The sequence below is a fragment of the Triturus cristatus genome, chromosome 1_2 (assembly GCF_964204655.1).
Source record: "Triturus cristatus chromosome 1_2, aTriCri1.1, whole genome shotgun sequence".
NCBI classification, from domain to species: domain Eukaryota; kingdom Metazoa; phylum Chordata; class Amphibia; order Caudata; family Salamandridae; genus Triturus; species Triturus cristatus.
Genome location: NC_140580.1, coordinates 272,935,495 through 272,963,434, shown reverse-complemented (window position 1 = coordinate 272,963,434; position 27,940 = coordinate 272,935,495). Strand labels below are relative to the sequence as shown.

Sequence of the window (27,940 nt, the reverse complement as noted above, 5' to 3'; positions counted from 1 at the left end):
GCCCAATCACACACCCAAGTTAGACCTGTGGCTGAAGCAACTAACATCCTTTGACTGTGCTCCACACAACATTGACTCCGGGAAATCCTTGGGAATCACCATAGACAAACACTTAAATATGCCTCCCACCCATAAAGCCCTGCAAAGCAATATCTCCAGTTACTTAGTACAAAAGCTAGAGCGGTCGGGAGGTTGCAGACATTTGCAAAGTGCGAGTTCACTACTACTGAAACCACAATCATTCCACAAAAAGAGAAAGGGTGGCAAAGCATTCTTAGGTATCGCACCTAAGATTTGGAACTCTTTACCTTCAGATGTTCGCAGAATCTCTTCCTCTTCCTCCTTCAAAAAAGAAGGTAAAATGCTTCTAATGAACAAATTCACACCCTAAGACTTTAATTCATACGTGACTGTTAGCCACATATGTTATCCTATATACCACTGTCTACCTCTTTTGTATTGACTGTTGAATATTTAATGTATGTATATTACCCCAATCCTCTAATGTTTCCAAACGGTGTAATGTAAAGCGCTCTGATACCCTCTTGGGTCATGTTCTTGCTATATAAAACTTTATAAATAAAATAAAATGATGCACATCCTCAGCTCATAATTTGTTTTGTACCACTACAATTGGGTATAACCATAAGGATGATTCTACTGATTCTATGACACCATCATGACAAATTTGTGAGATAAGATTATCCAATTTGCCTCTAATACTCAATGGAATACATCTAAGTTTATGTTTAACCGGAATGCTCTCTTCTTTTAGTTTAATAACATGTTAGAATCCACTCAATTTGCTCAGTTTTTCCTCAAAATTCTCCCCATTTTCTACAAGTACTGAATTTAATGAATTACTGATAATGGGTGTTTTACACTCATCCACCACTAGAATCTGATTGATTTGACCAGGTTTTAAAATAATCTCTAAACATTCTTGGTGATGCCAACCTAGGATGTCAGGACCATGTTGAGAAACACAGACTTTGCCTTGAACCTCTCAGCCTCTGAATTGTATCACTCCATTGCAAAAAACTTCCAGATCAGTTCTTTTGCCAATATACCCAAATAGCTTAATATCTGGTATTCTAACTTGCTCTCAAAATTCTCACTAGAATAAGTATCTTTAGAGATAATTTTTTTTTTCTATCCAGAATCTGTTAATAATAGTACATTTTTATCATTATTGATAAAAACATCTATGGATCCATTGCCTTATCATTCTCATGCAAACTCACACAGAAAAGCATATTATCCATGCAATGAGCTAAATCTTGTTCTTCCTCCGCTATTTTCACATTGTTTTTGCGTGGTTGAGAATGTCAAACTCTGACTAATGCCCAGACGTGCCACATTTGAGACACTCTTTACCCAAAGCAGGGCAATGTTTAAATGATGCCACATGAAATTTAGAACCACAGCTAAAACATACACCACCTCAGCTTTGTTTTTTTTGTTGTCAACCACTTCTTTAGACCCAGATTTGTTAGGTTTTACTAGAAGTACAGCTTCTTCAGTGTCTTCGTTCAATTCTTTAACTGAATTTTTTTAATCCTGTATACTATTGGCAATGTCGACCACTTAATCTAGAGAAGAATTCTTGCAGATAAATAGTCGTTCCTGTATTTTTTTGTTATAACACTTAGTTACCCATTGGTCTCTGATGAACTGGTCAGTAAATGTTCTTAATTCACACTTAGCCGCCAAAACCTGTAAAGAAGTCACATAAATGTCAACTGATTCTGCAGCTCACTGTTCTCTAGAGAACTTAAGATTGGTGGTTTGCAGAAGTGTTTCTTGAGTTTCGTTACAGCCAATTCATATTTATCCATATCATCTGTTAATAGATCGGGAAGATATAAAGGTATTTCTTGGCCTTCCATGCCCAGTGAATGTTCCAATAGCCATCTCTTCCTCTCTGTTTTAAATTTAAAGCCATCAGTTGCACCCATAATGTATTAAATGCTCTAAACCACTCCTTTCATGGTATGTGCGGTTCACCTGGAGATTGCAAAAAAGGTGATGGTGGGACTGATGCCTTGCATATTTGAGACTTTGTTGTAAAAATCCACTTCTGCACTTTGCCCCCCCAAAAAACCGCCCAAATATATATATATATATATTATTCTTTATCATTCATAGTTATATTTAGCCTTAAATAACACATTTTTTAAATAATATTTTTAATACTTCCATTTAATCTATTCCTTTTTTGTATGCCTGACTAAGGCAAACAAAATGGCTGCAGTAATAAATCACTGGTCACATGATGCCAGGCAAATCAGACATTTAAAATAGTTGATCTGCCTGACCTTGTATTGTTACCTACTTTCGTAAAAAATGTCCGCCATTTGGAATTGCAAAATGTGTCTATGACACATTAGTACATTTCAATTTGCAAGTCGCAGATTGTGAGTCGCAAGTAAATCGCAATTTGCAACCCACCATCTGGCCCCTTATCATGTGGGTATGAGCAAATACTCACCCATCCAAAAATATCAGGTTTGCGCCTGGTGCATTAAATGGGAGTGCGCCTGAAGCAGACCAAGACATTATGTATTCATAATGTAATACAGAACCAACTCACCAAATCTACCTAATTCTAGCACTGTAAATGTCTCAGAGAGTATGTACGGAATGTTCTTTGCCAACTGAAAGCATTTCTTTATCATGTGCCTTTACCTTAATCCATAGTAGTATGTGGCAGTAAACCTCTGACCAAGAACTTTGAGGCCTTAGAGTTTACAGAGTACAGCAATACATAGTATGTTAAAAGAGTCACTTACATCCAGGAACTGAAGTTTGATCAAACTCACTTGACAACTACAGTATATGTATTATTCAACCTACCCCTCTCCAAAATGACTGAGATATATACAATTTATAAACTGATAGTACTTACACTTACCTGAGCCTTTACCTTTTTTTTGTCCCTCAACTTTCCGTCGGGTTATGCTCTCTCGTAATCTCTGCAGGTTTTCCTAGAGACAATTAGAAAACAGATTTAAAACTCTTCATAGCTCCGCGTTCGTAAACTTGGTTTTTGAAAGTTTCTAGTTGGCCTATGAAACAGCAGCAATATCAACATCACCAAGACGTTATTCTTAACATCAAACAAATGCACTTTATAAATTATTTGTAAAGGAAATTCAATGTACTATCACCACTAAAGTTTACAATAAGTTTGTGTAGGTGTCCTTCTGACTCTAAGGATCAGATAGTACATGCATTGTGCTTGTTCGAGCGATCGGTAGTGGCGGAGATTATTTCCTTCCAGGAAATAAGCAACGGTGTTTCTTTTTCCTGGCACATACTCAATTCTGAAATTAAAACTTTGTAAATGGATTAACGACTTGCTAATCCTGGGAGTAGTTTTCTCAATATTTTCCTTTACAAAAACAGGGCTAAGGGGTTTGCGATCAGCTCTTAACACTAATGGTAAATTGTGTTCATCTGTAACGAAACTGGTGCTCATGTAAAGCAAATTGATACCCGATGTCTTGGGTCTAGTTTGCGATATATAAAACTCTAAAAAACAAACAAAAAACAAAACAAAAATGGTAGACCCCACAGACAATATTTAGATTGATTGGTGGCCCAGAAACAAGAAAGCGCTTTCTTCTCAATGGTGGAATAATTAAATTCCGACTCTTTCAGGGTCCTGTATGCAAATGCTATTATTCTTTCTTTGCCCTCCACTATTTGGGAAAGAGTGGCACCAAGAACTTTATTACTAGCATCATTAGTTAATATATTATCTCTTTTACTTTCAAAATTTCCAATGCAAGGAACTGAGGTAATGGCTTTCTTGATCTCGTTAAATTTAAGGGTATCATCAGGTAATCATTCAAAAGGAGTGCCTTTCTTTAATAGATTTCTGATTGATTGAAAAATTCATTTCATTTTAATGAATTTTGACATGTATTCAGCTAAGCCCTGAAATTATTTGATTTCATCTTTATTTGTCACAATAGGAGCTTTGGTAACCTACTCCAATCAAATCCATATTTGGTTTTATTCCTTCACTAGAATCAGTTTGACCCAAAAACCTACTGATGCTACCCCTATTTTACATTTGTTTTTCTTGAGAGTAAGATTAGCCTTCCTGAGTTTTTCAAAAAGTCTTCTCAAATTGCAGTTGTGTTCTAATTTGAGCCATAAATCAGGATATCGTCCTGGAAACATATTGTTTTATCCACTCCATCAAGGACATGTTGCATTATTCTTTGGAATACTGCCGCTGCTGTTGCGAGACTGACTGGCATCCTCAAGAATGTATAGGTCCCACAAGGTAAAAGCTGTAAGTATTTGTGAATCCGGGTGGAGAGCAACCTGATGGTATGCGGACGAAAGACCTAATAATGAAAAATATGTGGCATTAAGTATAATGCTCAACATTTCATTTATTTTTGGAAAGGGATGCCTGTCGATCCATATATTGGCAATTAAACTCCTCAAATCAACACACCTCCAAATGTATTTTCCTTTCTTTCTGAAAGTTTGAACATTCGGGGTCAACAATTCTGATCTTTCCACAGCTTCTAGTACCTCTTGCTCCTCTAACTTCTTTAGCTCTTCTTTTTTTTGGTCCTCTCATGAGTAGAGGAAAGGAACGTCTTTTATGTACAATAGGAATGGAGTCTGATTTTAAGTTTGAACTTGTGTAGATAATTCTTTAGTATCCCTATCTTGTCTGTGAACACTTCTGGGAATATATCCCTACCCACTAAGGTACTGTCTATGAGTAGAGCTTGCTCCTAATTGTTGGATCTAATGTTATTACCAAATCTCTTTGGTGTTTCCAGCCTGATAAATTACACCCCTTCTCAATGATATAGACTTTACCGCTAGTGTATCGGTCTTTAAATGAAATTCATATTTTCACCATGCCTTTTAAGGGAATAGGATCCTTGTTATAACCACCTGGATGCATGTCTGTATTCTCTAAAATATATTATGTTTCTTTAAAATTGTCATGAAAGGTTTCACTATCAATTAAAGTATATGGTGAAGAGGAGTCTGCATAAGCACTGATTGTCTTACCATCTGGCGGAATCGCACATGAGGGATACCTAATTTTGTCATCATCCCCTTGGTTATACACCTGAAAAATGAATGTGTTATCTTCCCTGGGTTCAAAGTTAACCTCCGTATGAACAACATGTACCACTTTCCCAGTGTCCCTTACTTTACACATTTTCGCAAAATGCCCTGTCCTGTTACATTTTCTGAAATTAACACCTTTGCCTGTACATTTATGGTAATTGGCAAGATGATTAAAATTTCCACATCTATAGCATTTCAACTTTTCATTTTTCAACTTTTTTATAACTCCTTGTTTACCATCTTAAACTCTAAGAACCTGGTCTGTGTCCTTTATAATATTTATTACCCTTTCATCTTTACTGTTATTCTTATTAAGTTTCATTTATTGTACCCATATAGCCATGTGTTCAATACTCTTGGCTACATTAACTGCTTCATAAAGGTCTGGATTTTGAGTTAAAAGTCTCTCTTGGACCTTGTGGTCATTAGTACATCAGACCAATTGGTCTCTAATTAGGGAATCTGTTAAATGTCTAAGCTCACAAGTTGCAGACAGCCCTCTTAAAGTTGCTTTAAACGAAGTAACTTTTTCATTTTTTCAATGCACTCTGTTAAAAAATGTATGCCTCTCAAGCACCACATTTAATCTTTCCTCAAAATGAGTTCCTAGTGTCCTTAATGTTGTAGTAAACACATCTTCTTCCCCATCTTCCTCCCCTTCACAGCTGTCAGATAAATCCTCATAAACCTTTCTTCCTTGGACCCTTAAGTTATGCAACCAAATGTGTTGTTTCCTTATAGAAGAAATTTTCCTCCCCCAATAGCAATTAAATAAGAATGTAATATTTTGATACATCTATCCCAAGGAATATCTGGTTCTCCTTCCTCATTAAGAAACGGTGGGGGTTGGCTCATGTTTGCTACAGCCATGTCGAGAAAGAATATATGAAAATATTTATAAAATACCCAGGAAAATGTCAACAGTATATGTGAATGGGAAGGAATAGCAAAAGGAGATGTCAGGTTAAAGATATAATACCTCTACTGAAAGTCTGTATGACATACAGTTACATCCTATTAGGCATGCTCAATATATCTGTTTTCATTTATAGTTTTTTTTAGCTCCTATAACTCTCTTCACAGAAAGTAGGGTATCCCTTTAAGATCAAATCAACTTCGCCTTTAAGACCCAGGAACTACTGTGGCAGCTTAAAACAGGGCTTGCCTCCACACTCGATCCAGCCGCAGAAATTCCTTGGAAATATATATATTAATGCAGCCAATACATACACCTATCAGGGGCCCAATATGTAGAAAGAGAAGGCAATTCCCACAACCATTTGTGACATATGAAGTGGGAGGGATGCGACTGGTGCAGTGCGAAAGCAAAGAAGGCCACAATTTCAAGAATGCTGTGCCTGTCAGTCGAGAAAACAACAGAAAAAGCTCCCCAAAATTCATGCTGTGCCTGTCAGGGACATGCCAAATTCGGTAGCAACGTGCTGACAGCTGCAACAGGCATGGACTGTAGGACGCTGTGCCTGTCAGCGATTCAAAGGATATCACACATGTGTTACATCCAGTAGTGATGTTGCGGCAGCCATAAACAGGCATAAACTGCAAGAGGCTGTGCTTGTCAGCGGATTAGAGGACATCACACAATTTTCCTCAATGACAACAAGCCTCTAATTGGAAAACAAAACCCATCACAACTTCCTCAAATCCACCAGGTGAGTGTAACGGGCAGACAGCTCCACAAAAACACCCCGTCAGAATGGCAACGAAGAAACTGTAGTTCCCGAAGACCTGCATGGATTACTATGACCCAACAGTGCGGAAATACGAACCAACAGCATACGCACAGTGTCAGTGCCCGCACAGTGATCAACTCTGAAAATCACTGCACACCGTAACAGCAGGATTTCCAGGCATAAAACAGCACTCTGATGCAGACGCAGTGCCCCATACAGCAATCTTCGAAAGAGCATGCTCAGGACACAGCTGATTATGATTACACGAGGCTCAACCACACCACGCAGCTGTGGAAAGCTAGTCTTCAGCTGATGAAAGAAACTGCTTGACTGACTGTTCCGTTGCATCAAGGCATAATGAAGTGAATTTCTGGGGAGCTGCCATCAGCACAGATGTCACTCTCGCCAAGGGGGACTGCAAGCCCCCCAATTCTAAGCGCCCAGAGGCGCCAACCTTGCACTTCCCGCGCCTGAGGGCGCTTAAGGGCACTTAGCTGCTCCCGCAGAACACGGGCATGCCCGGGCCAGGGCGGGCCCGTCTGCGGCCGTCAAAGCCCGGATAAGGCTGGCCTGGGCCACCCCCTAAGGCCTGCAGCGGAATTCTTTGGCATCTACAACAGACCATGGCCCAAGGTACAGTGTTTTCCCTTCTCATTGATGCCACAAGAGCGGTGGCTGGTCGTTTTTGCCTGGTCTAAAGTATGCCTGCCTATTCTGCTTACCTTATTTCTGTGGGGGATCAGTTGAGGTTAATGAGAATACCTGGTGTGGTTTGAGCAAATACCTTGGTGATCTTTTGGATTCCAAGTTACGCCCTATTTTTGAACATTTAGCAAAAATTGAATCCAACCTGGCGAAGCTGCCGGATCCCAGGACTTCGACTTGTAACCAGTACTTTGTCTCTGATTTTACCTTTACTATCCCTGCTCAGAGCAAGGCTGTTTTACATCCACGTGAAAACTTACCAATAACCCACCCTGTCACACAACAGGCAGCCCGGTACCTCAAACCAGGCCATTTTTCCCGTGATACACCTTCCCCCAGCATCTGCCTTGTATGTTGTTGCATTGAAAAATGTGCCCAGGCTTACAGAAATTAATATGGAAACCACCAGAGGCCTAATGAACAAATCCATCTATTGGCTGAATACCAACGTCACTGGTGACTGGGACATATCCAAAGACATTTCGATGGCTAGACGGGTTGGAGGCACTGGAGGCAGGGATAATGGAAACAATGGAGATGTTATTGTGGTCAATTTTTGTACCCTGCCTGTAGTTTAGGAAATACTGCATAAAGCAACTATGGTAATGGTCAAAACTAGTTCAATCAAGATAGTCCAACTTGGCTTTTTTATCAGAAGTTTGCGAATCAATCCTGTACTCCTGGTAGTCTTGTTCCCTGTGACTCTGTGATGCCTAGACCCACTCCTTCAGTATCACTCCACCTGACCAATAGATTTGCTCCATTGTTTGGGCTGGAAGATATTGATTGACGGTTTGGGGAGGTGGTTGTCTGTTCCGACCTCCAGGAGGTGGACAGGTCATTTGATAATGTAGTTTTTGCTACCCAAATGCCACCCTCTCCCTGACATAATCCTCTCCCCACTGTGTCTGGATCAATGGAGAAGGTTGGGGGTCCATGTAATTCCAGTCCTGTTGTACAAGCTAATAATACTTTCTCACATGATTATTTGTGTGTAGGACCCTGTATTATGAATCTTGAGGAGGCTCTTGCTAGTTTAACCTCTGTTCCCCAATTGCCCCCTGGTAGCTTACAGAACCTGTCCCTTTTAGGGGCCAGTGTGAGCTTAGGTAACGATGAAGGTCAAATAGACAACGTATGCTTGAATATTTTAAGCTGGAATATAGCGGGAGTAGCTTCAAAGATTCCACTGGAGGGAAGGCGATCCTTCATTATGACTTACAATATAGTTTTCATGAAGGAAACTTGGGAGAGCAAGGATATTGTATTTAATGGGTTCTCGTGTTTAAGCTTGCCCGCTACTCCATCTATAGCGGGTAGAGCTAAAGGGGGTCTGTCGGCCTGGTCTAAAGTGGAAATTGCTGGTCTGATTGTACAGTTATTCCAGGAACAGGGGGAAGCGCAGGCCTTTTGTCTTACTTGGAAAGATACTAATAAGTTGTATCTGGTAAATTTTTATTATAGTAACTTTACATCCAAAGGTGACTTTCAAGGCCTATTTGTGCTGATATGTCTGTGGAGAGAGAGGCTCGAGCGGATTGCCCCTTTAAGCTGCTGGTGACAGGGGACTTCAATGCGGGATTGGGCATCCTCCGTCCCTTTCTCCAACTACCTTTGATCCAATCTCCCAAGAGCCAGACCATAACGTGATGGATGCTAGGGGGCGGGTCCTATTTTCCTATTTGCTAGAACAGGGTATGGTTAATAAGGCCCCCAAATTGACTAACCAACATATTCCCTCCTTTATAGGACAAGTTGCAGGAAGCACTATTGATTATATATTTGTCACCTGGAGCATGTTTTCCCTTATTAAGGACTGTGAGGTTCTTATTCAGTTTTACAGCGATCACAATCCTATCTCTGCAAAGATAGTGCTACCATATATGGGACAAAAGCCTAAGCCTCCACCTACCCAGGTATTATCCACTACGGACGCAGGGCGTAGGGTGGTATGGAGTACAGCATCCCAGGTGATACCTATTATTTCTGCCATGGTGCGTATCTGCTATTGTATGCCACGCGACTCAGCCTGCATCCTATCTAGTTTTGTAAATCTATTAGACAAAGTAAAGATTCTATTTTCTAGACCCATTACCCAGCCACACCATCAAGTACATTCATGGTTTGACAATGCCTGCAGAGAAGCTAATAACATCTTACGCAGGGCTCTAAAGCAAAAACCTAGAGACCAGACTGCGATTAGGGAAATCAGGAAACTGTATAAGCTTGCCACAAAAAAAGAAAGTCAGCCCTGAAGGAGGAAAAGTGGGAATTAATAGTGGGTGCTTGTTGTTCTAAAGATCCCCAAGCCTTCTGGAAAGCAGTACTGTCAGTTTTATCTCCCATCCTACCAGCCGATAAAGTAACCGTCCATATATCATCTGAGACTTGTGGTCTCTATTCTATTGATTCTAGTGCTGCAGATGTTTCAGTACAGCCGAATTTAGTATGCCAAAATCTGGTTTATATGAAGGGGAAGACTGGATTAACGTCAACTACATCTTGGCCCCCAGTCAGTATGGGTTTAGGAAGGGGCTAGGCACAATCGAACAGTGCCTCAACTGTCACCTTATTTTGGTTAAGTATAATTCGCGAAGGGTGCTTCCAACTCATCTGGATTTTATGGACCTGACCAGTGCGTTTGACTATGTCTCACGCTCTAAGTTGTGGGACATCCTAATAAACATGGGAGTCGAAGCGGGTCCGGGCTCCTTATTGAGGCTTATCCAGCATGTACTTTCCGCTTCAGTGAGGTATGGTAATGATGGAAAATGTTCAGAGCCATTTAATATCAAGCGCGGGGTGCGCCAAGGCTGTGTCCTTGCCCCAATCTTATTTCTCCTCTATACCAACGATTTGGAGAACACTTTAGTTTTGGTTGGGGCTGACTTTCCGCAAGTGGAGAAAAAGGCTGTGCCAGTCCTACTCTATGCGGATGACGCAGTCCTTTTGGCAAGGACTGCGAATGGCCTTAAAAAACTTATTGCCAGCTATGTTAGTTTTATGAAGGACCTGGGGCTGGAGCCAAACTATAAGAACACTTTTATAATGATTTTTGGCCCCAAAAATGCTAAATCCCGTAGTCTGAACATAGAGGGCAAGAAGTTGGAGAGGCTTAGTTCCTTCCCGTATTTAGGCCTGGAATTCGATGAAGGTAGCACGTGGCACACTTGCATAAAAAATAGAATAACACGATACACGTGAGCAGTTGAGACCACTTTCTCCCTTGCAATGTCCATAGGTAAAAAGCCCATTGGCCCAATTTTAGAGATTTATAATCGTAAATGTATACCAATTTTAACATATGACATGGGTATTTGGGGATGCAGGGATGTACTTGCTATGAAGACTGAGAAAAATAGATTTTGTCGTACAGTTTTAGGAGTTCCCCCTCATCGCCGCATTTTTACCACCATCTGGAGCTAAGTCTTGAAGTCCTAGATACTATAAATGCAGCACCTTTAGCCACCTGGAGTTCTATCTGGGCAAACGAAGAAGCCGAGTTTAACCGGGCAATTATTGGAGACTGTTTAAGTTGTTCCCGAGGCCTTTGTATTCATTAAAACTTGCCTCACGGAACTTGGTTGTGTCTCATTGTTTGAGCACCCAGAATCAATTGGCACAGGGGACCGACAGAGGGTGTTGGATAGCTTCCGAAAGCACAAAGAATCCTCTAGGGAATTGTTTGAAGTGTACAAACACACTGTCCGGGATTATTGCCTTATTCAAGTACCTTCCTCTATCACCCCGTATCTTTTATATGTAAATAATGTTCACAAAAGGAATTTGCTGATCAGATTTAGGCTGGGTTCATTTCGCTGGTTGATATGCTTCCCTTTCGGCAAGTATTCTCCTAAAACTATTACCGCTTGCCCTTGTGATGAACATTCAAGCCAAATTAGTTTGCACTTTGTTTTTTTCTGTCAATTTCATCTTCCATTTACTAGGAAATTTGTATTACTGCTTCTGCGCAGGTATACATTTTCTAAGTGTAAAGCGGCTTTGTATTTTCTCCTGCAACTTAATGATTGTGACGTTTGCTTTGCTGTTGTCAGCTTTTTGAAGTGCACCTTAGCAAAGAGCAGGAGTATGTTGTTTTAATATCAATGCACTTTAACAGCTCCTGTATTTATTGTATTTCTGCTAAAATGCCTATTGTTGCTGCTAACTCTTTTACAAGACTGATTTTAATATTTAATGCTATTGGATAATACCTGCTGCTATCCAGTTTATTTGCACTGCCACTTTAGCTACGATCAAATCATTGTCTTTGCCTGTGGTTTTTCTTATTTTAAATGGAAATTGTGATTGTAATTTTCTTTAATGAGTTTGATTTTAATGTTGTTTGCTATTATGTGTACCTTTTATGACTTGTTTTTGGAAGGTCGAATAAAGGAATAATTGAATTGAATTGAATTGAAGTGATAACCTACAGATCGGAGATCTATGAAGGGTACCTGTGAAGCAGATGAAGATATAGAAAATCACAGGGGTGGGAACACCAGGCTGCCCCCTGCACAGTGGTTTGTAGTCGTCGCCAATTAAACAAAGTAAGACGGATGAAGCAGGCTCATGCAGGTGAAACAGCTATGTTTATTGTCTTCAATAATGTTCCCAACTGCCACTCGGCTCCCTCAACCATCAAGGTGCAATGCTGACTAGAGTACATCAACATTCTAAATATACTCTCAGGGATTCCATGGCTCATCCATTGTTCTGAGAGTGACAGGGGTGTCATAGGGGGCAAACCAACTATGGGGTACATTCACAAGAACCTGTGATAACTACCGCAGGAGTAGCGTAATGCAACTTTCAATATCGCAGACATCGCGGGAATATAACCCCGTGACAACGTGGGATTCACAACAAGGCGGTAGCATGCAATAGTCTGCCGCGGACAATATCTGCGATAAAACCACTTCGATGGAGATAAAAACACAAACCACAATACCAACAAACCTGCGATGGGCCAAAGCGCGATGAGGAAATCAGCGATAAGCAGCACCAGGCCTGCAACACACACCTGGCAGGTGGGAAAAATCTCCATAAAAGCAGAATAAACACCCACACACAAATTGACCTACACCCAAGCACCATGGAGGCAGCCGAAGCAGGTGCAGAGGACGAGCGCAACCTCACAAGCACCCCCGATGACCAGCCTGGGACCACGAGGACAGGGAAGGGCAAGGACAAGAAGACGAGGAAGACGAAGTTTAGTCCGCAGGCGAACAGGATCACAGTCACGGAGGTGATGGAACACCATCAACAACTCTTCGTCACCTCCAACGTGTCACTGGGCACCAAAACTGCAATATGACGGGTCACCGTCGACAAGGTGAATGCCATCGGAGAGCACAAGCGAACAATGGACGAGGTCAAGAGGCGATGGCATGACATCAAGCGGAAGACCAAGGAGAAACTCTCCGCCAACCAGAAGGCAACAATGCAGACTGGACGTGGGGGCCCAGCGCCACAGCTGGAGTTTGATGACATGGAGGAGCTGGTGTCGGCAGTCATCAGTGTGGAGACTGTGGCCGGAGTCGGGGGACCGGACACTGCTTGACAGGGCACAACACAACTGCAACAGGGTGAGTGACCACCAGGTACTGGGGGGACGGGTGGAGATGGGCACAATGGCACACATGCATAATCAAGCAGAGCACAGTGCACACCCACAATGACTCTGAGTCATCGCCCAGATCTACAGACTGTCACAATGTACAATGACATGCTGTCTGAATGTCAAACTGTACCATGCGTCTACACACATGTGGACACATTGTAATACACCATCTCCCCTTCACATCGCAGGGGAAACATAAACACCTCCTGCAGAGCAGTCCCAGCCACTCTTCACGGAAGACGAGGAGGACAATGCCAGCCCAAACCATCCAAGACATCATTGACCTCATCCGCCACTCACCTCCAGGCTCTGGGCAGCCGAGCTACATCGATGAGACCCCACCCACCACCCAAACCACCCAGCAGGAGGTACCCACAGCCCCGGCACCCACCTAAAGCCTCCAGGAACAACACATGGCCTTCCAACGCCGTGTGCTGGAGTGCCAGATGGAGACGGCTGAACAGGTGCGGGTGGGCTTCGGCATCATGGCTGCCAAACTGGATGCCATCCTTGGGTGTCTATGTCCGCCCCATGGTCTCCAATGAGCCCTGACTGACATCGCTGGAGTCATGACGTGGAGAGAAGAACTCCTGTCCGCTCAAAGTGGCCCTAGCGATGCCAGCCGTGAGCTGGCCACATACGGAGGCTCATGGAGGACATGGTGCAGATGGAGGCGGCAAGTATGACAGCCACTGCTGCACATCATCGAAATGTAGCTGGGATCTATCATGCCCTACTGACCTCCACCATGGCACTGCCGCCACAAGGCGTGGCGCTGATGAATGCTGCTGCGCCCTCACCATCCACATCCCCGCCCCCTGGTGTGTCAGTGAAAGCCAGTTGAAAGAGGCTTAGGCACACACAACATGAACAGCCGAGGATCATTGAGAATAAAACTATTTGACATAGCAAAGATAATCAAGACAATGTCCCAATTCAATGTCTACAATTTTAGAACCAAGGCAGGTAAGGACGTGTATTGGCTGCTTTGTAAGGAGGTGCCCCTTAAATTCGTTACCGCAATACAGACAGATGAAGAAGGCAGTCTCCCTGACTCCCGTGTGAGTGATGCTCACTACAAGGGTCTCTACCACACTCAGCAGCCCCTACCCCTAGAAATGCAGCACACAATTGCCGACTGAGCTGATCTGGACCTGCCCATTATGGTTGAAGAGTTTCAGGAGGCTATTATGGCAATGCCCTTAGGCACAATGCCAGAGACTAATGATTTCCCAATCTAATTCTTTAAGAAGTACACCTTCCTTTTCATACTAAACCTGTTGTTAATGTTCAAGGTGGCCATCAGCATGTCTTCATTCCACCACGACGTCAGAGGTGCTACCATGTCACTCCTCCAAAAGCCTAGCAAACTGGCCAACAGGTATGTGATATACACCAAATCGTATTAATTAATATATAAGTTAAGATCTTTACAAAAATTCTAGCCATTAGAATAATGAAAGTTAGACACTGCTTGATACGCAATGACCAAAAAAGCTTTATACCTGGCAGGAGTACACAACACTGCCTGTGGTGTTTGGAAAGTTGCGTTGGCTAGAGCCACTAAACTGCAGGGGACGACTTCACTGGTCCTTGTAAATCTCAAATAAGCTTTGGAGTCTGCATATTGGCCCTTCATGCTCCAGATGCTGTATAGAATCAACTTCAGCCCCCACTATTTTATAATGGTATTGCCACACTACATAATGCCTCAAGTGCTCAGGTTCGAGTGTGAGGGGTGATGTTTAATTCATTTCCTATCAGACGTGGTTCACTACAAAGGTTCACCTTCTCTCCTTTGCTATTCACCCTCACTGTAGAGTCACTGTTGGAATGAACTGGGAAAGATGCTCAACTGAAGGAACTACAGTAGGACCATGCAACCGAAGATAGGTTGTCGTTATAAGCTAAACACATGCTGCTTTATATGCAGACACCAGACCAAATCTTTCCTAGGCTGTCACTGATGCTACAGACCTTTAGGATACCTGCTGGTAAACTAGCTACGGTTAACGTATCCTCTAGATTGCCTAGCACACACTCAACTACAATTGGCAGAAGATCATTTCACATACCTTAGCATTAAGATAACCGACTGCAGATCAGTAAAGGAGCTGAGACTTAAACATTAAGCTCCTGCTTCCCAGTATGAAGAATGAGTTGGAGGGTTGGTCATCTCTTACCATATCTAAAATGGGTAGGTCGCCTTTTTTTAAAATGGTATCATTCCCCTGATTTCTCTATTCCCTACAAAATTACCCCTACATTATTCCAGACAGCTTTTTCATGGAATTACAATCCATGATCTCTAGTTTTCTTTGGGCGGGTAAGACACTTAGGATCTACTATGTGAAATTAACCCAATCACCTTAAAAGGGAGGTCTGGGAACTGGTGAGACTTACCTACATTACCTTGCTTTCCAGATGCTGCCTATAAACGACTGGCTATTCAGTGACAGGTAGGACCCAGCAATAAGACTGGAACTTAATCTATTGGAAGACCATGGAATACTTTACTTATTTATCGGGGAAAGCTGCCCTATTGGCCTGCCACAGATCGCTAAGACCCCCTCTCCATGCTGGTATAAGGCCCTGAGGCAGATAAAGTGGTTGAGTAAATTGAGGAAAAATAACCAAAGAACCACCTTTAGTGTGGGACTTGGTCGATACACGTCCCAAAACGTTTAGGACCTGGGACTTGATAGCCATGTATCTGAGCAAAGTTTGGACAGGAACTCACATCAATCCCTTTGAACAGTTGGCTGTGAAGCTCAAATTGCTTCAAACATAGTTTTTTAGATATTTTGAATAGCCTCATGCCATATGGTCCCATAAGATGGCCCTGACTAAAGTCCTACAATTCTACTCTTTTTACCCAAAATAACAAAGGAATTAATATCTGAAAAAGAAAATGCAGGGTGCATAGGTCCCTGGTTCTTAACCCTCCTGACAGTTGGAAAGAAGAGGTACAGTTGGGAAAAGAACCTTGGTGAAATTGAGGCAGGATGCGAAAATGGAGGCTTGCTCAGTAGCTATTTTGTCATATTAAGTATTTTCATAGGATATATTAAAACTGCCTGTGGAAGCTGGGCAATGCATCCATCTGATACTGCCTCCGGTGTAAGAAGGTCAAGTAAAGTTATATCACACTGTTTGGAAATCCCTGATTTGTATATGGCTGGGTCTGAACTGGGGTGGCTAAGTGAGCTAAAGAACAATGATGGATTCAACCCAGATCTGTAACTGGGGTGAGTGTCTGAAAAGTTTTAGCGCTCGGACCATCATCTCCTTGTGTTTGCTTTGTTCGCCCTAAGTTATCAGGGTATTCCCAGACGTGGGTCCCTTGCACACTTTGGGCCTCATGTAGGTAGCCAAATACCGGTCGGTAACGGCCGATTTTCGGTAAATATGCCGTTACCGACCGGTATTCAGACAAGTGAGATGTAGGAGTCCCAAAACCAATTTTCGGTAAATATGAGGCGGTAAATACCGATTCATATTTACCGAATTCCAAAATACCGATTCAGAGTTACCGAATACATAATTAACGAATCGGTAAATATGAAGTGGTAAATATGAAGTGGTAAAAATGAAAATGACATGTAGGAGCACTCGGTAATTAAGAAATCCAAGAAAATCGGTAAATTAGAGTCGGTAATTAACACGGATTGAAAGCAGGTGGTAACCATCAACAATGCATATGAGCAATCCCAAAATGCTACAGCGTGGACAACATGGCCGCTATGTACGTCATTGCAAGGCGCCTACGTCTACAGGCAGCAGGACTGAGGGTGTGGCGACGGGAGGAACAAATCTACAGACAGCGCATCACACTATTCCAGCTGACTGATGCAGAGATACATGAGAGGTACAGGCTAGACCCCGAAACCATCATGGACTTAATCAGGGACCTACAGCCACTCCTGGACCATCCAATAAGAAGGGCGCACGCCATACCCCCACATGTGCAGGTGCTCTGCAGCCTACATCTGCTGGCATCCGGCAGTTATCAGGTGGTGATAGCTGCGGTGGGTGGGGTATCCCAGAGTTGCCTGTCACGTTTCTTCAGGAAGTTCCTGGATGCCATGATGCAGAGAATGCACCACTACATAAGCTTCCCAAACACACAGGCTGCACTGCAGAAAACAAAAACAGACTTTTATCACATGGCACAGTTCCCCCATGTCATCGGCTGTATTGATGGTACACACATCCCAATCTGTCCACCAGCTGATACAGAGCACATCTACAGGAACAGGAAGTCCACCCACTCCATCAATGTGCAGGTGATCTGTGATGCAGGGAACATCATCACAGATATTGTTGCAAAGTTTCCTGGGAGCACCCACGACTCTTACATCTTCCAGAATAGTGGGATCTACACACGACTGAGTGCCGGAGAATTCGGAGAGGGATACCTGCTAGGTAAGTAACAGTGACGCCCCTTGAAACCTGCAAATCATAGTGCATAGAGGCATGTTACTGATGGTTCCCTTTTACTCATCCAGGCGACAGTGCATATGCATGCCGGTCATTCATCCTCACTCCCTACCTACACCCAGCAACCCAGAGTGAGAGACGATACAACGTGGCACACAAAACAACACGCAATGTGGTGGAGCGCACGTTTGGACTACTGAAGAGCAGGTTCCGCTGCCTGCACAAGAGCGGAGGCGCACGCCAGTACAAACCCATCACCTGCTGCAAGATTATTGCCACTTGTGCAATGCTGCACAACCTTGCCACGAAAAAAGGTACAGATGTGGAACTGACATATTTTGAGGACAACGAGGATGAGTCAGGCCAGCCAGAGGGCAACGCAGCTAGAGTGCCAACTGCAATCGATGGGAGAGAGAGACGGGCAGATATCACATGCAACTATTTCTGAGTAAGTAAGGGGACACAGCGAGTTGTGAGAAGTCCTGACGTAGTTTTAATGTGGCACCACGCCATGAACACATGAACAGGCCAATCTGGCAATATACCATCTATACAAGGAGTATGTCCAGGGTTACGTCACCCAATGGGAAGTGGCTAAGCAGGGCTACATCAATGTTTGCGCATACGCGCTGCAGTGGTGGATTGCACGGCCTGTGCATCCTCACTAGAGCCAACCCCAAGCCGCCTGCTGCTCCTGCGTGCTTCTGGGACGGGGGGTGTGATGCTGCTGCTGGTGTCGATGCTCTCCGCAGCATCCCCTGCAGCAGTTGTCGACGCCTGACTACTCAATAGCACCCCTAGTGCACTTGTCACCTGCACCATCCCCCGAGACAGGTCGCTGCAGCACTGTGTTAGGCCCTCCTGCATCGTCACAGAGCGCCGGCACAGTAGAGAAGTCGCAGTTGCCAGACGGTTGAGTGCCCTGCTGGTAGTGTCCCTTCTCTGGCGTTCCCGGCGCCGTGCTTCGATGTCAGCATCTAATTTGCTGCACAACTGCTGGATTGACTGGGACATGTCCCGAATGCCCGCAGCCATGCCGCTAATGTTGGTGTCCATGTTGACTAATGTTGTCTTCATCACCCGCATGTGCCTCTGGACTGACATGACTGCCTTTGATTGCAGGCGCTGTTGCTTCAACATTTGGCCCTCGAGCCCCAAGAAGACACCATGGCCGTCAGTGGGTGCTGGTGGACTCTGGACACGCGACCTGCGGCGCCCTCTTGCTTCCGTCTGTGCTGCCTGTGAGGTGTGGGGCACAGTGGCATGGCTCCCTTCCTGGGGCCCGGTGCGGTCTTCTGGGCCCATGCTGTCGTCTGACGAGGTGTCTAAGGCTCGTAGCCTGGCTGCTGGACGCCTCCTCATTCTCACACCTGCAAGCGGAGATGTGGCCGGTGATTCGAACATGAGTGGCGATGCTGGCTCTGGTGGTGGTGATGCTGGCTCTCGGTGAGGTGATGCTGGCTCTGTGTGCGGCGAGGCTGGCTGTGTTGGTGGTGCGGCTGCCAGTGGGCCTGCTCCCTGGTCTGAACTGGTGCTGGCTAGAGGTGATTTATGTGGCCGGTGTGCCGTCTCTCCTGCAGCATGCCCTGTCCTGCATGATGTCACATCTGTGGACAGAAATACAACATTGGCTCAGTGTCCCCGAAGGGCTGCATTGCAAGCGTCACAATAAATCATTTCACATTCCAATATGTCCCCTGTCTCCTTGTGCCTCGAGTGCGTGACATGCCTTGTTGCCCTGTAACATTTACGTCATGGTTAGTGTTGCCCTGACTACATCTCCCGGAATGCATTGCCTGTCTGCACTGACACGTGTGGACTGCAGTGTGATTCTCGTTTCACAATGGGGGATGTGGGATAGGGGTAGGGGGGGCTACATTGCTGTACTTTCGTCTTACCTTGGTGTGTTGCGGCTCTGGCAGAGCTGTCGGCGTCCCCAAGACCCACGACGCTCTCTTGCTCGATTGTGGCCGCCACCAGCTCCTCCAGTTCGGTGAGGGCAGGTGCCCTGTTGGTTCCACCTCCGGTCTGGCTGGCCTCCTTCTGGATGTCGTCCATCTTCCTCTTGGTTACAATCCGGAGGTCATACCAGCGCTTTTTGAGGACCTCAATGTCCCTGTGGGTCACTCCCACAGCATTGACCTGCGCCTGGATGGCCAGCCATATGTTGCGCTTTTCAGCCTCAGGCACTTGCAGGGATTGCCTTCCAAACAGCTTCTGGTGCTGCTTCACCACCTCCTCCACCAGCACCTGGAGTTCCTTGGGGCTAAATTTCAGCTTCCTCCTCCTTTCCCCTCCGTCTTTCTGTGTTCTCTGGCTGGACATGCTGTTCGTTTACCCGCTCGCACATGCAACGGCTCCCTGCCTCTCCTCTGCACTCCAAGCTTCTCCAGGGTCGGCTAATTATGTACACCTGCCTGGGTGTGGCCACTTCGGCTAATTATGTACACCTGCCTGGGTGTGGGCACTTCCTGGTTGGGTGGGCTGTCGTTGCACTGGATTAGCTGTTTCGTCAAGTCATGTGATTTGATTTACCGAATCCGTACATACAGATTCGGTATTTTCCGATTCGGTAAATACCACCTCGGTATTTACCGATTCGGTAAATAACACCTCGGTATTTACCGAATCGGTAAATACCACCTCGGTATTTACCGATTCGGTGAATTCCGATTCGTGATTACCGAATGTTACCGAATCGGTAACTGTTACCGAATTTTTACCTACATATAACTTACCGATTCTAATTTACCGATTCGGTACGGCTCGGTATTTAAGAACCGGTAAAATTTATTTACCTACATGAGGCCCTTAGCCACTGGATTCAAGCTAGGTTTGCTGATGAGGGGTGTTACACCCGAAACCGGTCCCAGGATGCTTGATTCCGGTCCAGGTAGGACCTGGCTTGGCAGTTCAGGCTGGACTACTCTAATGAGGAATAGGGTCAAGACAGATTTGCATATGGCTGGGTCTGAACTGGGGTGGCGAAGTGAGCTAAAGAATGATGATAGATTCAGCCCAGATCTGTGACTGGGGGTGAGTGTCTGAAAGGTTTCAGCGCTCCGTCCATCATCTCCTTGTGTTTGCTTTGTTCGCCTTAAGTTGGCAGGGTATGCCCAGACGTGGGTCCCTTGCTCACTTTGCCACTGGATTCAAGGTAGCCTGGCTGATGAGGGGTGTTACCCCCGAAACCGGTCCCAGGATGCTTATTTCCTGTCTAGGGAAGACCTGGCTTGGCAGTTCGGCTGGACTATTTCCATAAGGAATAGGGTCAAGACTGATGGGTCTGAACTGAGTTAGCAAAGTGAGCTAAAGAACAACCATCGATTCAACCCAGATCTGTGCCTGGGGGTGAGAGTCTGAAATGTTTTAGCTCCCCGTCCATCATCTCCTTGTGTTTGCTTTGTTCGCCCTAAATTGGTAGGGTATGCCCAGACGTGGGTCCCTTGCTCACTTAGCCACTGGATTCAAACTAGCCTGGCTGATGAGGGGTGTTACCACGAAACCGGTTGCAGCATGCTTGTTTCCGGTCCAGTGAAGACCTGGCTTGGCAGTTTGGGCTGGACTATTCCCATGAGAATAGGGTAAAGACTGATTTGCATATAGCTGGGTTTAAACTGGGGTGGCGAAGTAAGCTAAAGAACGATGATGGATTCAACCCAGATCTGTGACTGGGGGTGAGTGTCTGAAAAGTTTCAGCACTCCGTCCAATTACCTCCATGTGTTTGCTTTGTTCGCACTAAGTTGGCAGGGTATGCCCAGACGTGGGTCCCTTGCTCACTTTGCCACTGGATTCAAGCTAGCCTGGCAAATGAGGGGTGTTACCCTGACACCGGTCCCAGGATGCTTGTTTCAGGTCCAGGGAAGACCTGGCTTGGCAGTTCGGGCTGGACTATTCCCATGAGGAATAGGGTCAAGACAGATTTGGATCTGACTGGGTCTGAACTGGGGTGGTGAAGTGAGCTAAATAACAATGATGGATTCAACCCAGATCTGTGACTGGGGGTGAGTGTCCTAAACGTTTCTGCGCTCCGTCCATAATCTCCTTCTGTTTAAATTAAGAAAGAGCCAACAATCAAAATACGAATGGCCACAGAGTTTAACAACAGCTAAATCACCTGGGACCCAATATAAATTTTGTTTAATTTTATCTTTAATTTTGTAGTTACATTTGAAGCAGCTTTTCTAAATATTCATATGAAATCTCCAGGTTTCACAAGACACTGATGCAGAATAGTGCCCAAGGATTGCTTTACGATATAGTCCCTTAGTCAGATCTCTTCCGGCGCAACAAACCCATTATATTTCTCAGCGCACTTAATACACACAGAGCTTTATATCAAAGACCTCAGTTGGGTGAGTCTAATGGTCATACCAATCCTCATATCTGTTATAACATTTGTTTGAGGAGTAAGAAATAAGTTGCCTCATTGTAAACTTACTCAAGTAATAAAAGAGCTTCAGCTTTGTTCTAATCCAGATCAAATCACCTACTACTGATCTGTGTAGATTAGATTTTGATTGAACATTCTCCAGTTTAGGTGCTTTGAAGTGGGGCAATGGTCAATCCCTTGCTGTACACATGGCAAGAGGCATACAGAAATTGACATTTTTGTTCCTATTCGCTTTTCTATTCAGATATCAGGCAGAACTGAGTCAGACCAATTCTGACAGATCATGAGATTAAAACAAGGGCACAGGCCTTAACATTAAGTAAAGACCTGGGCAAAATGCAGTACTGGATTGTACTGCATTGCAACATTTATACAGCGCTTAATACCCCTATGTGGGGCTCTGAAGCATGAGCCTACATGGCCAGCGTGTAGGGTATATGACTAGAAGATTGCTGTTTTTATTTTTGATCCTATGTGGCACGTGCTTCCATGTTGTGCTTAATGACACTGAAGGGCAGTTATCATGTATGGGACACAGCGCTTGGCAGAGGTGTGTGAGAGAGAGGCACACAGTTTATGGTTCTCAGTAAGATGAAATTTTGAGCAGCTCTGCAAGTCCCCCGGTGTATCGTTTATGATCATAGTCAACTTAGCTGGTTACTGCACTGGGCTATCCATCCTGATATATTTTGTTTAAAGTTTATGGCCCTGGGCAAGGATACGTTGGAGGAAGACATAATGGAGACATCTGCTGGAATGGACTTTGGTACTATCATCCCATACCTATCATTGAGAGATGTCAAGAAGTGATAGTATAAGGCTTACTGGGACCTTTAGTAGTGTACAAGCTTAAAGTCCTCTGTTGGCCAGCTGCATGTGGCATATCTCTTCAGTTATTCCATGCTAGTTCAGATGGTGAGGGGTGGTTTATTGGTCTGGACTGGGACAGTACTGGGTGATGGAAATCACCAGTAGCAGTTTTGTCTTATGTAAGGGGATTAAGCAGTATAAGGGAGTTATTATGCAGCTGCACAAACCATTATTGGATGCTGACCTCTAATTGTTACGGAATTAGTATTATTGTGGTCCAGAGGGTGATATATCAATTGATATCACTATATAAAAACCAGGCTACTGAACTGCTAACTATATCCAGAGGTGTTGAAATAGAGGCAACAGTATTCTAGGATTTCCTATCCAAATTTATTTTTGGGAATAACTGATGTATTTGTAAGAGGGCAACACAAGTTCAATGGAGTTTCATAGAATTGGAAGTGGGAGTGCTGTATTTATATATTACATCTAGTAAGTTGAGGAGCTGTTTCTGGATGTTCAGTTGTAGAGATACAGGTTTTTCATTTCCGTCCTTTGATTATCAGAGTACCTTTCATGAAGAATGTTTGTTCTGTTAAGCTTTCAGGCCTTCTTTAAACACCTTGAAATGCACCCAGTATTGCTTTACCATCCAAAATCAAGCAAACAAAAAATCAAACAATACAATTACAAACAATAATTTGAGCCCATTGTTTGATAATCAATGCCTTTTGGTGAATCAACTAGGAATAATAATGTACATTGTTATTTATGTGCATATTTATTTATGTATTCAACAGAAATTACCCAAAACAAATATAAATAAAAGAAAGAAAGATATGTGTTATTCCAGGCATTTACCCAACAAATTAGGCACTGGGCGAGTTTATGTTTTCAAAACACTGAATACACAGAGTTGCTTGTCAAAGGGAATAATCAGCCTGTTTTGCAACTGGATTGTTGATATCGCTGCTGCAAAACTAACGGTCACCCAGTGAGCAGCATCAGTATGAACAAGTTGTTTACCTTTGGTAACACTCTTTATGGTGGATACTCTCTCTAACTGCCGATTCCTCGACATAGAATACTCCCCAGGCACCGGACTGGACCTGGAAAGCTTTTGCCAGCAATGCTCCCACACACTGTAAAGTGGTGCCATGCACCTCTGTGTTGACTCCACATTTCCCAGGTAATGAGAGAGTGGAGCCGCATGTTAGGGTAAATCCTGTGCTCTGACGTAAGTTTCTTGTTTGTCTCTTTCCATGCCCTCAGAGCATGAACAATTGGTAGTACCAGTGTGCAGATCTCTAACTTGAAGCCTTTTTAGATGTTATAAAGAGGTCACTCCACAGACGGGAGGAATCTGTGGTTATATAGAGTATCCACCAGAAAGAGTGTTACTGAAGGTAAGTAACGTGTTCTTCTGAGAGATACTTCTAACCACAGCTTCCTCACCTTTGAATTGATACCAAAGAAGTACCTTCTGTGATGGAGAGTCTGTGGAGTGGACTCAGACCAAAATGTCTGGTAGAACCAAGAAGGCAAAATGTCCATTACGCTGCTCCTGGCTGGAAAAGCAGTAGTCCTATGTGGATTTATGCACTGACCCCCATGTCACAGCCTGGCGGATGTCAAGGATAGGCACTTTGCAAACCAATGCAGTGGTAGCTACCTTAGCCCTGGTGTAATTGGTTCTCAGACCTTCTGGGGGCCTTCTCCTTGGCTAGTGCACAGCAGATACTAATGTAGGAGACTATCTACCTCAACAGGGTCCTCTCTTGCACAGCCTTCACTTTCTTCACCCTGAAAAACCCAATAAAGAACTGATTAGCCACACAGTACACCTTGATAGGATCAATGTAAAAACTTAAAGACCTTTGGGGGTAGAGCTGAAGAAGCCTCTCCTCTACTTTCGAGGATCAAGAGGAGAAAAGAACGCAGGTAGAGTGATGGACGGCCCAACGTGAAAGGAATTCACAACTTTAGGCAAGAATACCGCCTGAGAATTCAACACCAAATTGTCTGGAGAAAAAAGAGGTGTATGACAATCACACTCAAAGTGCCTGGAGTTCACTCATTGGATGAGATGATGTAATCACAATGAGGAAGACAGTTTTTAAAGTCAGGAGATGCAACAAGCAACTGTGCACTGGTTCAAAGAGTATGCACACGAGAAATGTAAAGACCAAATTAAGATCCCACTGTTGCTTTGCAAATGACTTGGGAAGAAACATCTGAAACCTTTAATAAATTGCATTAAAACAGGTGTTTCAAACAAGGATGGTTGATCTGGCAAGAAAATAACATAGAACCTTTAATAGTGCACACAGCAGGGCCTTGGTGGGCCAAGGACAAAACAAACAAAGAACATTTGACAGCTTGGCTTGTAACGGGTCAAAGTTGGGGATATCACACCGGTCAACAAATCTGTAAATAGACTTTGTAGAACGGTGTCTAGCAGAGAGGATGACATCCACCGCTTCCAGTTGCAGATCAAAAAAAAAAAAAACAGCAGATCAAACGCAGTCAACTGCCAAGACTCAATCTCCATGCATGGAAGTGAAGATTGCATAGATTTGGGTGGAGGACTCTTCCCTGTTGCTGAGACAGGGGATCATTCCAAAGAGGCAGCCTCATCGGAGGACACATGCTCATGTCCAGAGACTCTGGGTACCAGTCTCTTCTGGCCCAATCCAGGCCAGGTCATTCTTTATATTTTACAGAACTCAGGGCACAAGAGGTACAGGCGGAAAAGCATACAGGTGTCCTGAGTTCCAGTCCAGCTGGAATGCATCTCCTTGCAAGAGTCCAGGCAGAAACTCCAGTATACAAAACATTTAACACTGCATGTTCTCAATGCAGGTGAAAAGATGTGGCCAGGGTTTTCCCTGCTAGACCTCAAGATGTAATTGCCATTTGTGGTTCTCCGGATGCAATCTGCTGAGCTCATCTGCTCTGGCATTTAAAGACCCTGTCAGGTGTTTCACAATCAGCTTTGATTGCTCTAACCAATTCCAGGGGTGTAGAGCCTCCTGGCACATGGCCCAGGACCTCACTCTGCCTTGCCTGTTGTGATCCCACATGGCAGTGGTGTTGCCTGTGACAACCTCTCTTTGTTGAACGGAAGGAAGGCATTCAACGGCAAGCAAATGGTTTGTAACTTAAGGTAGTTGATACGGAGTTGGGCTTCAATCAGAGGTCAAAGTACTCTGATATCAACCTCCCCCAAATGAGCTCCCCAACCCAGCAATGAAGCATCTGTTACCACCAGCAGGCCTGGCTGGGGAAGGGAAGTGGCCTGCTGCTAGCCTAATTGTGGTCGAGTAGCCACCATTGTAGATTTTGCGCAAACGCCTTTGAGATCTGATTGGTATTTAATAGGCTTCCTGTACTGCGCTCACTGGAACTTAGATTGCATTGCAGAGCATGCACACGTCAACTAGCGTCAGTGGCGTCTTCTCAACTATGACGAAGGAGCATCGCCCCACTGCTTTCGAGCAGTGGAAAGGAAAGGAAATATAAAATTATAAAAATGTATTATCATTTTATGTTTGCTTTGCAGGCGGGCAGGTGGGTGGAGCTGCTCTGCTCAAAGAGCAGGGCAGGGAGGAGTAGTTTGCACACTTCTAAGTGCGCAATGACTGTTTGGTCGGCCCAAACAGTCAAGTGCAACAATGTGAAGACCCATTTGTTGGGAATGATGCATTGCCACCCGGGGAGAAAATGCTGAATCCTGCTTCCACAGGACATTGTGTGAAATAAATGGCAAGCTAGCGTGGCATGATGGCAGTTGCCACAGTGGAAGGGCACTGTGAGAACTAATGTCCTTGTTACCCTGCATGTTGCCAACAAGATCCACGTCCCCAGTTTTAAAGGCACTGGGGCAACTTCAGCAGTGGCTGGGGAGATTGGCACTGTCAATACGCAAGCCCCCTGTTAACCTCAGAATTACCTAAACTGATTATCAAACTGTTTAGCAGAAGTCAAAATACCCAGAAAGTGTGCAGTTGTTCTATTTTCTTTGGAAGATTTCAAGGCCGCTTCAGCCTGTTTGCTGAACAGGTGTGAGCCACAATCGGCATACCCATGAAAGAGGCCTATACATCTCCAGAAAATCCAACGTAAAATATTGGTGCCAACTGCCCTTCCCAGACAATCAATAGTATCATGGCCAGCACATATCGTGTATTTGGCTGTATCTTGGCTCTCCTGAATGGTTTAAGTCACTAAGGCCCCAATGTCTTCCGGGACCGCTGGCCAGATCTCGCTGGCCATGTCCCAGAGGGAATGGGCATATTGGTCCAAAAGGTAAACTGTATGATCAATCTCATTTGCAGGCAGTCTGAACAAAACATTAATTTTCCAAATGCCTCAAACCTCTCAGACTCCTTATACGGAGGAGTCATAGGGAATGAATTGGGGTTCATCTTGCTGGTTGAAGACTAAACAACCACACTTTCTGGAGTAGGGTGTTTAGTGAGAAACTCAGGGTCACCAAATGCCGGTCTGTGACAACTGGCCATCTTACTATTCACCAGTGGGCAAAAACAGGGCTTTGACCAGGTGCCCTGCAAGATCTTCAGTGAGGGCCTCATTGAAAGGGAGCAAGGGTTCCGATGTGGCCGGCCCAGTCTGTAAGATCTGCAAGGACATTTCTGTTAATCTCAACAGAGGGAAGTTGTAGGTGCAAGACCTCAGCTGCTTGTCGGATTACCAGTTCAAATGATCCATTGAAGGTGCAAATGACAAGTTCATCCCTGTATTAGGAGAAGTATCAAGTCCGCTAGCCTCTTGTAAGCCCATATAAATATTTTCATCATCATGTTGAGGGGGTAAATCATCACCATCTCCACCAACATCAGCTCTGGGTAGTGGCAAGCTCAGGTCAAACTCAAAGACAGAAAGCTAACTAAGCCTCTGATTCTGTGTCTGTCCTAGCTGAAGCAAACAATCAGAGTCATGCTGTATAGTGACTGCGTGTACTGTAGTAATTTCATAGCCTGGCATTGGTAAAGATCAGGCTCAAGTCGTTTCGAGATCAGACATTGGAACCACAACAGATCCTCCTATAGTGTCATTAATACCATTGTGAATGAGGGCGAGACCGACATAGGGCGTGGAGCCGGGATGGAAGCCTGCACTGGAGCCCATTCTTGGTCCTA

General features: G+C 44.3%; 1 protein-coding gene across 7 annotated transcripts in view; it reads right to left on the bottom strand.

The window, feature by feature from the left end:
• The window catches only part of PIK3AP1 (phosphoinositide-3-kinase adaptor protein 1), a 1,621,635-nt gene that overhangs the window by 290,350 nt on the left and 1,303,345 nt on the right, over positions 1-27,940 (bottom strand). For 6 of the 7 annotated variants that reach the window (XM_085603661.1, XM_085603665.1, XM_085603660.1 and 3 more), the window contains one exon: positions 2,915-2,987. In XM_085603661.1, coding sequence (XP_085459787.1) covers positions 2,915-2,987 — 73 coding nt within the window. The remainder of the gene's footprint in view (positions 1-2,914; positions 2,988-27,940) is intronic. The other variant, XM_085603664.1, reaches the window with a different exon arrangement.